Raw genomic sequence first — 12,897 nt, 5'->3', positions numbered from 1 at the left:
GGACACGTTCACACTACTATACTAAGTATACGCTGCTATACAATTTGGCACTATAGTATAGCGTAGTCTGAAAGCAGTTTTGTCGTTTAATCCGGTTGACAGCGATGTATCTCGCCATGCTGGTAGTAGCAAGTCAGGCAGTCTCGCGAGCGTAGGATCCCACCGACGATGTGCGGTCTTCGTCAACATTATACTGTTCCATCGATAGATGAAAGATTCAATAATGTGCTCCAGAAACTTACCTGCCTCGTCCAGCAATAACATAGGCGCAGTACACAAGCTATTTTCCAACTCTCTTTAATTTCGTGTAATGCACAAAACAGATAAAAACAATAAGATGCAGTAACTTTTACCTACATTTAGTTAGTTATTATTCAAAATGCGTACCGTAAACAGGGGTGAATAGATACATGTTCTATCTTTCAAGCTACTTTTGATAATGTTATGGAGTTGATAGACAACTTTCCATATATAAATTTGATGAGTCTTGGGTAAACTGACTGTTATTTATTTAGTTCTATTCGTTTAAGTTGCTGGATTTTTTAAAAACCTTAAATATATATGTGATTTCTATTTAACTCTCATTAGGAGTCAATAGAAACACCTGAGGGGTGATTGAACAATTTTAATAGGGCTGCGTCATTTTTATCTGTTTCCTCTGGTTTTAAGTAAATACCAAAATATATAGTTTTATAATAATTTAAATAAATTAAACTCGTTAATAGAAAGAAAATATTTTTTTTTTTTTTAAATGTAATTAATTACTTATACACTTTTATTTTGTACTTAATCTTAGTCTTTTTGAGATACATAAAAACCGTAAATTATAACTTATATTAATTAATTATTGATACCTAATCAACAACTCAATTAGAAAGTCTATAGAGTATTGCCACATTGTTACATAAACATGAAATAATTTATTTCACATGACAAAATGTTACAACTATCTTCTTGGTATTTATCACTTTGTTGAATAATTATGTTACCCTAATTTAATTTGTAAAAACGAAAAAGGCCTAATGAACCCTGACACATTTGTTTTAAACAATTAACAACTTACTAAGTAAATAAGGTAAGCAAATATTTAATATTTTGTCATGTGGTCATACTATAATGACATGATAACCAAATCAAATTAAACAAACAACGACGACGACACTGTTGCATGACATCTGTCCCGGCATAAGTGCCGTCATCGCTGTATGAGCAAAGTCACAAACTTTACAATTTCAAAATTATAAAATCAAGCAATTATTGAATATTGTCATCAATCAAATCTCTTAAAATATCAGCCTCATTTTTGTAATAGCTTCTTCTGCGTAATTTACTTTTAACTTGTTTTATGTTTTTGGAGTTCTGGCTGTTATCTTTTTTAACGCTAACTATGGAATTTAAAGATATTTTTTTACACTTATTTAGAGTTACCGGACGACTATCACTATCAACATTTTCTACAGAAATAATAGCGATTTTTTTATCTTTGGAATTATTGTTTTCTGCTGTTGCTTCTGCTGCATAGCTGTTATAATTTACACATACCCCATCTTTTAGGGGGTCTATTAATTCGTGAAATATGTTTTCTGTTACTATGTCTGGAACATAATCTTCGTTTGCTACATCTTTATCAAAGTAGGTGTTAACAAACAGTTCATCATCTTTTTGTTGCGAACCATTGCCCCAATAATCTTCAAAATTATTTTCTTGATGAAATGATTCTTTGTAACTATTGCAGTTATTGTCAATTACTTCTTCATAGTTCTTTTTGTGATTTAAATCATTGCAAGTATTATTAGTATTTTCTGAGCAACTGGCAATAATACATTCATCAACACATACCATTGGTAATACACTTACATCTATTTTTTTTGTTTCGTTATATTTTGGTGTCCCCGTATTCGTTTCCATCTCTTTCTTCATCAAATCCGTTTTTAACTTGTCTATTAGAGTTTTTACTTCTTTTTTCTTACTATTTATCTTGCATTTGGGTGCCCGCACCACTTTCTTCTTATATTTTTTTATTACATTTTCAGTGTTAGCTATATTACGTTCTTCATTTTCAGTTTTATTATCTTCAGAATTTAAATCGACTGCTTTTCCTGGAATTACTTTGATCTTTTTCTTCTTGTTGCCTTGTTTACGTGTCTTTGGTCGCTTACTAGTAGTTTCGTTTTCAGACTCAGTTTCAAAGTTTTCCTCATCTATGTTTCCCAAGCTCTTGCCAGAATCTACATTAATTTTACTTTTATGTGCTGGTTCTTTGATATTTATGGTACCATACCGCATTTCTTTTAATATATCTAAAACGGACTTGTCAACTGCATATCTCGATTTTTCAGGGTCTTCAGTGTTTTCTTTGGGAAGCCTTGAAAGAACTTCGTTGCGGTCAATAGGAATAATCCCTGCTTTTCGAAAACCTGCTTTAAGGTTCGAATCGACGTTTTCTGACAATTCGTTTATAAGTAGTTTTAACAACCTTGGGAAGCAACCTTTTGGTACTGTAGCTTGGGATCTGCCATCTGTTTTTTTCCATCGTAATAAAATGTTTCTCCATGCCATTTTCATCGGTCTAAAGAAGGCGATATCCAGAGGTTGTGTCAAATGTGTCGAATTGGCCGGTAAAAAAACAAATGAAATATGATTCTCTTCACAAATTTTAATTACCTCTATAGACAAATGGGATGATAAATTATCCCCAATCAGTATTTTTCTTCCTGGTTTATCTTTAAAGAATGGTATTATAATGCATTTAATATAATCTTCGAACGTGTTACCATCAATCCATCCAGATGCAGTTCTATGATACCGCGTTCCTTTGGGTCCACCTGTGGTCCAGGAGTCATAAACATTACTAGCTTTATAAATTACATAAGGAGGTAAAAGCACTCCTGCTGCTGTACCAGCCATCATAATTGATATGGATGATTTTGATTGATTAAGTACCCTTTCAGGGTACTTGGTTCCCCTTTTAACAATTACCTTTTTTCGCCCAGGATCATCACTGAGATTTGTTTCATCGTAATTGACGATATTGTTTGGGTCGATTTCTTTTAATGTCTCTTCCAACTCTCCAAAATATTCTTCGATAGTATCGGGCGATACTCGAGCCCTTGATTTTTTAATATTTTGACATAATCTCAAAGAAATGGAATCTTTGTGCCTTTTTAAAAATCTTGTGGCATAATCTGGCCCTGGCATATTATCTTTGAAACGGTTATGAGTGATACCCATATTATCCAAATACAATTTCACCATTATTCTTAAATCATATGTGTCTAATGGATAGCCCCAATCACTACAAACATTTAAATACTGTACAATGTGATGTTCTGTGTCATCGTCTAAAGCAGTTTGCCCACCTTGCTTTTTCATTGTTTTTCTATTATGCCGATATAAAACTGATTTATTAATGTTGTACTGTTTTGCAATGACAGATATTGAACAATTTGGAGTGGTATTGTATACTTCCAAAGCTTGCTTAATTGTAGCATCATCGTATTTGCGATACTGCTTACCACGTGGATTCGGTTTATAATTTCGAGGCATATTTGTACCTGAGAATAAAAATAAAGAACTTTATTACATAAAAAGTCAATTAAACGGCAGTACCGAACTCCATGGATTTCAAAATAATTTAATTTTTCAGAAATCTAGATATCGACTACATACAGGATAATTTTACTTAGAATACATTGCGACAACCCTATCCTAAGTATGACTTCTCACCCCTCTCTTGTAATTAATCACCTCTCAACTGTATCTATTGACCATATTCGCGTATCTATTGACCCTTGAGGTGCGTCTATTCACCCCATTAGTGTATCTAATCACCGTCAAAAAATTTTAAAGATTGTTTCAATGAAATAACATCAAATATAGTGTAAATATATATGTTCTTACCTTGATTTATGCAGCAAAACACACCAATGATAACACAGGCAGTATTTTATGACAAAATTAAACCAATTACACAAAACTACGATGATTTATAGCAAAAGTAAACACGCTAACACTTCACCGGTCGTGTTGAAGTAAACTTTGACGTTAAGTTTTTTAATTTTTTCGCGATGTTGCCACATTTTAAATGCTGCCAGGGGAAAATAAATAAAACTACCAAATTGTTAAACTATCGGGTTTTTGTGGTGTGACGCGTAAGTTTGCTATACGAAATGTTTAAAAATAGACCAAGTGTTTGTTTCTATTCCCCCCGCCATTTCTATTGACCCCTTTTTACGGTACATGTATAGTCATTTATGAATTATCAAGTGTTTTCATGGTTTACCTATAGTCCAATGTCAATGTTCTTTTGTAGTATTCAGTCTATTTGGTTTTATCGTCTGTCACCATTATCAGGTGTTAAAATGTGAATTATTTCAATTGTGTAAATCTACTAAACCATAAAAAAAAACATTTTAAAACGATAAAACATCTTTCCTTTAATTTCAATATACAAATAATCCATTATGAAGAGCAAACTCGACTCGCGTCTATGGCCCAAGCCTTCTATTGACATTACAAATCGTTTTCATTTTTCTATTACGTCTCCGATTCCCTCAGCGGCAAATCGTCAAATAAGTTTTCTTAGTGAATTACCGCAGGCGGTTGGCGGTTTCCCCTACGGATTGTCCCTCCCGCGACTCCCGCCGACCTCCCTCGGTGGAGTGGGCCATTCAGACAATTCAGAGACGGTTCGCGAAGCTCTCACTCACGGTGCTTTGCGCCTTTGCTTCAGTTTGGCGGGCTTAGCGTCAGTTAACAGCCGTGTGCGACTATATTATTGCAACACATCTTGGCGGGAAAGCAAAGCTCGCGAGTAAACTCGAGACTGACCAGCACACTGCAGTTGATGTGTTACCCGTGAATTATGAACGTCAAATCAAGCACTATAATGTACTTACTATGGTTCGCCTTATTTATTGTGATGGTAAGCAAGTCGGTTTTATTATATTTATAATTTTAAATGCAGACGTTTATTTTTTCAGGTGATTCATAGTCGAATGTTTTGAATACAAAGTCCGTATTTCAATTTCCACTTTATGTATCTAACGAGCTAAAAAATAAACATGTTTTGGAATAAAGAAAAATCATATCATCTGTAGATTAAGATATTTCATAAAAGCCACAGAACCTTTTATTTACCAAAAAAAAACAACTATGAAAACTTGAAAACAATTCGCAAATTAACTTTGGAGATCATTGACCATTATTAAAATCAAAGCTCCGTAAAGATATCAGTAAAATCCAAATTGCTCTAATCACCTACAAATCTGACTCATTATAAACCACAAATTGTGAATTACGCTCACATAATTTCATTACTAGTGGTTAAATAAGATAAGTATCAGTATTTGCACTGATGCACGTACGATATGTTATCCCATTACGAAGCGATAAGTATCGGCGTCTGGTAACCGTAATCGTTGCAACATCCCACATTTTTGTACTGGATCTCCGCCTAGACGCTTACTATTACAGCAATGACTCTGCTCATCGTAAATAACGCTGAGTATACGATTCTCAATTCGAAAATATTTGAAATACTTGAATTAGATGAATTAGACTAATTTGTAAGAAACATCGTAGATTATATCATCATTTATGTTTGTCAAAAACAATAATCTATTTTCTAAGCAACTAAAGTCTAATTTGAACAACCAATCCAATTTTACTAAATATTGTTTCTGAATTGAATTCACGGAAAAATCTACACTTAGCAAGAATATCGTCCTAGGTGTTTCAAATTGCACGTGCTGATCGCGAGCCGCTAGCTCTCCGTATCAATTACAAGAGCCGCTCTAGTGCACCCAATTATTAGCTCCGATTCTTATGATTCCTACTGCACGTTATTTAGGAATTAACCGTGCAGCATTAAAAACTCATAATGACCATAAAGCAGAAGTTGAATGTTATTACCGTCAATCATTAAAATTCTGAAGATATAATGTTACAAACATGTGTTACGAATGTGATATTTGTTATTTCTTTGTGTCATTTAACAATGGAATAATTAATTTCACCTTGGACTGACATACGTTAATTTAATAGTAACATATGCACTGACAAATAGGTATAGACACGCGTCAATAAAACCGCAACTTTATTATTCCCCAAGATGAACCCGGAAAGAGCACCCCCCGTCTTAGGACACTTTTAAATCAGTAAACAAACGGGCGTTGTTGAATTATACTAAGAACACGTTTCCCTTGTCGTGATTCACGGAATTTTGATTAAACTTACATAATACATAACGTAACGTTTGAGCCAGATACAGCATCTTGCGTGGGAATCGTCTCCAGCCATGCAATTAGGGAACGCCGGGAGCGAAGGGTACTCAATTACGACGCTCAATGTTTTTATTGTGATTCTCCTTGCCAATATATTGATTCAGCTCAGTAGTCAAAACTTAAATATCTTGGAAATGTTATAAATCCAATTTTAAAAAAAGATATCATAATAATTGTAGTCAAAATCTCAAATTACACCTAACATAACCTATTAATTAATTAAAATCCTTAATTTTTTAACGTAGTTCTAGGTTTGTAGAAAGGATAACATTATTAGAGCTAATCTCGTGTTTGTTTTCTTTATTGTATAATTTTCGATAATTTGAATACTTATAGTTTTCGTAATTTTCAATTTATTCAATTGTTTCCATGCTTCTGTTTGAGTTCAGTAAATATTATTATACTATCAGTGACCAAACCCACGACTTGTTTGTTCTTAAAATTTCTGCGCAGTTTCCATCTCTATTTAGTGGGAGTCTTGTGAATCCCCACGGATCAGGTACCATCACTTCGCGTCTATTTCTACCGTGAACACAAAATGCGTTTGAGTTTGAAGGATCTCCACTCATCTGTTGTACTATAAACCCAACACTTAGATCTCATATCTCAAGGTTTTTGCTCATGTTTAAAGGCCCCGGTAACCACTTAACACAAAGTGGGCCGTGAGCTCATCCACGCATATAGGCAATAAAAAAATACTTTAAAAAATTCAGATTTCTATCGTAATTCACAACATATTGAATAAATGAAAAATACTTTTATAATGGTCCTATAAACTTTTCAAATGATGAGCGTGACGAACTTAATTTTATCAAAACAAATTAGCAACCTCGTCCGGGCTCGTGCCATGGCATATTAAATCTATGGGAAAGTAATTTGCACAAAAAATAGACGAAAAACGTCTTCTCATATCACATGTGCTCTGTCGCCTCTTCAAGTCAACGACCCTATCCAATTATGGTTGCATAATAGAAGTTTTTTATTCAATAATTTAAATTGGTTTTTTCACGCGTGAGCCAATTCACGATAGTCGAACAGATAATGTCAGACCCTGGACATCGTATTAAAAGTGCGAATAAAAGACGTAGATAAACAATAGTTCATTGATTTATTTGTTTTCATAAGATAAATCTGTTTTTAAATTTACAGAAGCGTTTTATACGTATGTCTATGTGTACCATATGTGTACCTACTCGTTTAAAATATATAAATAGATTTAAACCTAGGTATAGCTTTTAGCTGCGGCTTCACTTCAATTAATATTAAAAATATCTCTCGGGAATAACACCTTTTTGACGCAAACGCGAAATAAACAAATAAAGTCACTTGCGCATTAATAAAAATGTGTGTATCGTTTTCTATGAGTGTCATTTAACACCTTTCCTCTTTTTCTTGAATAAATAGTTATATCCAAATAAATCATGATTTCGTAAAATCTCAAAACATGTATGCGCTTAAATGGTATTGTATCGATCATCTTATACAATAACATACTTTAGATTAGTTTAGATGCCAAATCGTATTACGAGATCAGTATCTTGCTATTCATCGTACAATGAAACTCAATTGGAACAAATTTAAATACACCACAACAAAAACCGTATTGACAAGCAGATTTCATTACTTACGTCCATTGTTGTTAAGATATCTCGTTTTACATCCAACATCCGAATTAGGTTGTTCTGCTGTGTTTCGTTACTTAATAAGAATAAAATTTCTTTTCGTGAATCACGTCTTTTTAAATGGCGATTTTTTATCCAGTATTTAATGTCACTTCGTTTATTTTCTAATTGTCTTTTATTAAAATAAAAATTCTCATGGATCGCTCTGGTTCTCATTAATATAAACAATGTGACATGTCACTTGCAAAACTTTTACTTGTTTTTTTTTTTTACTTTGTTACACCACACTCACCATTGTGTAGTCTGTAATTTTGCAATATGATAGATATAGTTATGCATTAAAATAATACTTTTCTAGTATTATCCCACATAGAATAAATGCAATTTTTATAATATATTTCTAACTTTCTAATTAATTATATCACACGAACTAGTGGAGTAGCTATATTATTGCATATTTAAGTGAATAACCATTAAACATTACTTAAAACTGTTTTATAGTTATTCTTAAAATTATCTTATATCAAATAATACATAAAATCTTTGCTACGCCGTTAAATTTTCTGTATAATCAAGTATTCCAGTTGCACGGTGAATAGGTACGGTCGGCTAGGTACCGTTGCATGCGTCTCACATACTGTGGGTCACCGTCAATGGTCAGGTTGCTGTGCCTACGACCTGTATGCCCTATCAATCCATATAAACAGCTAAATCCTAGAAAACCGGCTCTATAACATTAACACACTCAGGCAGATTTTCCTGTTTTTCTATAAGTGTTAGGATTTACCTAGGCTCAATTGAACTGTGGCTCGACTCGTAGGCTATATAAATTTTTATGTACTGATATTTACAGCCATAGCCTATAAAGAAAATAAAAAAAATACCTGTAATAATTTTATATTCGCAGCCTAAAAGTTTTTTTTCCCAAAACAAGCGGTTGGAGATTCTACACTCGCCATAACACAAAAAAAAAAAAAACATTCTACTAGTTTCTGTAGTTTCACATTAGTATAAGATTTTATTCTCATTTATTTTAGATAATTTATAATTTTACGTAAAATTTAACAGAAGCCAATTATTTCCTACGTAAAGTAGTAAAAGTGGGTCATTTCCGAATTAGCGTGAGTGAATATTTGCAGAACTAAACATCGCCACACGCAATTTCAATTTAGTTCAAGTAACAGTACGTTTTTAATAACTGCAGCAATAAATTCTTAAAATTCAATGGGACTATTATGTTTTCAAACATGTTAATGCTCTGTCATAACGTCAAACATTTTAAGATCGATGTAGTGCGATCGTAGCACTAAAAAAAAACACATTTAAAAGCTAATATTTCAACTGGGTTTTTGCAAGCGCCGGTGTTTAATCCAATTAAGTGATCATTAATTTAATGATAGGCAGTGTCAAGAGGTCCAGTAAAAAGTTGAGCATTCGTGAACCGTAATAAATGAGAGTCCGCCTGCCGACAGATGAACGATTTGCAACCCAGTTTCTCGATATAATTGCCCCAATAAGGATGGATAGCTGTGTAATTAATTAACAGTTTCTTACGAACAAAAGAAAAGGAACGCTTTTAACGGTATACCGTTAAATAATAAGATAATATAAATGGATTTACCTGCAAATTGACTATGTTAATTGAATTTTTGTTTTTCAAGTTTTTTATTTTGAAATTACTTGCCATATTTATGACCTACCCATGTAATGTGCGTTTCGTATGCACGATATTGTGCGCGGGCTTAAGAAAGGATTCACGCAATATATTTAGTTTTTTTTTTTAAATCATGAGTATGAAATTATTTTTTCCCCACATTTTAAGGCTTAGGTTTTTTTTCTATTATAGACAGATACCAGTAACACATATACGGGACAAGAACAAGTAAGTACCTAATTCCAAATGTCTTTCAATAATTACAACCGTGAGTAGTCAAGGTCATTAATGATTATACCAACAGTGCGATCAAATTGAGAAGCCGTGCTTTTTGTGTAACAATGCGTAAGGCACGTGGTCTATCTGATAGGAAGTGATCACCGCTGCGCATAGATGTCGATAAAGCCAAAGAAGGCCACTTTTGTAAAGTAACCTGATTTGAAGAAAGCATAGCAAACGAGAAACACATAGGAAGCTCTCTTCATGCTTTCATTGTTTGAGCCAGAAATGATTTCCGGAAACTCACTATGTACGCGAGGTACACCTTCAAATGAAAGAAATGGCATTTACTTCGGGGTCCATTTGAACTTCAGTAAAGTTGAGAAGACGGCAATATCTCCGGTCACCGTCCTCGCCGGAGCCATCGCTTACGACGAAGGGCTCGACGAGTAAATTAACCCATAGACAGCCCAATGAGTTTCTCGCCGGATCTTCTCAGTGGGTCGCGATCCGGTGGTAGATTTTGCCAAGCGCTGCTCTTACTAGGGCCAGTGTTAGCAACACCTCTGGTTTGAGCCCCGGGAGCTCATCTACACGGTAGGGCAACGCTGAAATAGCCTCTCAAGGCTTGATAGCCTTAACGTGATGCATAACGCCCGCCTTAAATGCATCAAGTGTTACCGGGGTTCAAATCCTTTGTTTTTTTTAATATATCCGTAAATCACTAAACCTACTAAACGAAATATCGGCTCACAAAATAAAGCTCAAAAAACTTATAATTTATTACTCGAGGTGTAGTAAAAAGAAAAAGCCCCCATGGAAAAGTACTACGATGTTGTCTATTTCTGTTAGTCACGATTTCTGGTTTGAAGGGTAGGACACCCGTGATTAAAGTACCTATGAGATTTTAAGGTGGATGCCGTCATTCATGGGCCTGGGTAACAATTTAACACCGAATAAACCTTGTGCTCATTTGTCCATCTCTACCGACCAAAAAAAACACCACTAGTAGTTGGAATTGAATTCGTTAGATTCTTAACGTAAACACTAATTGCATAGAAATTTTCTTATACACAGACGTTCAGTGATCATAGTACAAAAACTTCAAAAGCAATATATTTTGCCTGCGCTCAGCTAATGGCTCCTTTGAAGAGTGAACTTGCATTTCTCAAACTGTGAACAATTGGATTTAAGTATTGCGGAGAAAGTGAAAACTAAAGCGCTTATTTGTTAAGCTTGTTGAACAATACGCTTATAACGCTTTTCTCGTTCAAAATATTTCACGTTGTATCGATCGAATAAAAAGTGTAATTAAGAATTAATATTTATAATATTTGCGTTCGAGGAAATTTTATGACGATTTATGAAATACCTACTTAAATTTTTTATATTAATTTGATATCTGAAAGCACAAGTATCATTGAAATTCAATATGAAGTCTTTTATCATTAAAACAATCAGCGGTCAATTAGAAGCGCACACAATAAACAATAAACCAAGATTCTAATCGCCAAACGTGTCCATTAAAGATATCGACTTTGTCATAGGTAAGTAAGTATTCTAAGAGCGTATTGTAAGCCCGTCCGGGTAGGTACTAGGTACTGCCATCCTGGCTATTTGGAACAGCCGTTTTACAATACAAGTAAGACTTTGACCTCTTGTCTTGGAGTTGGCATTTACTTTGATGTGTCTACGGGCTCCAGAAACCGCTTTACAATAGGTGAACCGTGTGCTCGTTCACCCGTTTACGTAATAAAAATAAAAACAGTAGGGTATAAGTATTCGAAATGACTAGCTAAGAATTACTTTTTCTTAGGCAATCAATGCGTGAACAAGAATAAATTAAATTATGTTGTGTGTCCTATTTATCTCACTCTTACAATTAAGTATTTATTTGTAAAATATTGTCGATACCATATAATATCTTTGATTTCCCAATTGGACTAGTTTTGAAATGTCATCGTGACAAAACTCAAAGCGTGTCCCTTAGCAGAAATCAATGTTGTTTGGAATAAGCAGTAGTGGCCGGTGCCCCTTGGGAGGGTGGCCGCCACCCCCGTCATATAAATCACTGTCCGAATTACGGCGTTTCTATAATATTTGTAATCCGATGGACGAACACGAGGTCCAAACAGAACACAATTGATACACCCTACGTTGGATCAACCAAGTATTAATTGGAAATAGGGTATTTGTCATCGTTTATGGATCGAACGTGTGATTACTGTTGTCTTTGATTAATTTTTAATACAAAATCATACATTTTTCTTTGTAAAACGAATAAAAAATACGTACAATGTACAATCGATCTCTTAATTTTGACTCAGTAAATTTTCTAATATTAAAAATCACATTTCGTTAAGCTGAAGAACGTGTCCCAAGACTATACTTATTTTATTAAGTTTCAATTTTTGAATGTTATCTATAGACTGATTGCTAGTTTTATTATTAGCAACAGTGTTGTCAGCCACTTAAGATATTCTTGGTTAGTTCTAACGATCAATGCTAAGAACCTTCCAACTAAACGCTTTTGCAATTTACAGGCAGCTCCTGCTGTACTGTTGAACATTTTGAAATATCACACTATGTTTCATTACATATTTATTATCAAACGTTAATATTTTAGTACACGGTGTCCTGTTCCTATTAACTGGGACTCGTTTCATTAAATATCAAAGAACACGTTTCCAAGAGACCTTAAATTCCTCTCGGCGAGATTGCGTAATAGAAAGGTATTAACGCTAATACCCAATTATAGACTTCGTAACAGGAAGGCCCACAAATCTTTCCAAAAAGATCAAATCGTCTGCAGTTACATCTTCTCCATTATGCTTATTCTATTCAGTGGGCATGCAATTTTTTTGCGAAACTATCAGAAAGAGTTTTAAAATTATTTTCACTTATTTTACCGTTATTAGTTATATCAATCGTGATCGACTTCATCTTTTTTTATTACTGTACTGGTTGGTGATCTTAAACTTAACCTGGTATTAAGTGGTAACAGAATGACAACATGATTGCTGTAGTCCACCTTGAAGCACGTTGTATTGTATTAACAGCTATCCATCAAGGTAGAATGCATGATTTCTACGCGAAAGAAATAGGCGCAATAGTAGTA

The 12,897-nt window shown here is 34.0% G+C and overlaps 2 protein-coding genes across 3 annotated transcripts in view; one reads left to right on the top strand and one right to left on the bottom strand.

Moving 5' to 3' along the window:
* Window positions 1-722: 722 nt before the first annotated feature.
* Window positions 723-4,307, bottom strand: LOC105842971 (uncharacterized). Its single transcript, XM_012697551.4, has 2 exons — window positions 3,901-4,307; window positions 723-3,554 (listed from the first exon to the last, which is right to left on the bottom strand). The coding sequence occupies exon 2, from the start codon at window positions 3,544-3,546 to the stop codon at window positions 1,255-1,257; it is 2,292 nt and encodes a 763-aa protein (XP_012553005.2). The 5' UTR covers window positions 3,547-3,554; window positions 3,901-4,307; the 3' UTR covers window positions 723-1,254.
* Window positions 4,308-4,407: 100 nt separating this feature from the next.
* Window positions 4,408-12,897, top strand: part of LOC101742529 (low-density lipoprotein receptor-related protein 2) — a 45,438-nt gene continuing 36,948 nt past the window's right edge. For both annotated transcript variants that reach the window (XM_012697552.4, XM_004923170.5), the window contains exon 1: window positions 4,408-4,924. In XM_012697552.4, the coding sequence (XP_012553006.1) occupies window positions 4,865-4,924 (60 nt within the window). In that variant the 5' untranslated portion in view covers window positions 4,408-4,864. The remainder of the gene's footprint in view (window positions 4,925-12,897) is intronic.

This window comes from Bombyx mori, chromosome 10 (assembly GCF_030269925.1).
Source record: "Bombyx mori chromosome 10, ASM3026992v2".
Lineage (NCBI taxonomy): Eukaryota > Metazoa > Arthropoda > Insecta > Lepidoptera > Bombycidae > Bombyx > Bombyx mori.
Note: the sequence above shows the minus strand (reverse complement) of the source record. Positions and strands in the feature narration are given on the sequence as shown.

Bases quoted from the DNA above. Each gene is read 5' to 3' on its own strand.
- LOC105842971 (XM_012697551.4), bottom strand. From the start codon at position 3,546: ATGCCTCGAAATTATAAACCGAATCCACGTGGTAAGCAGTATCGCAAA.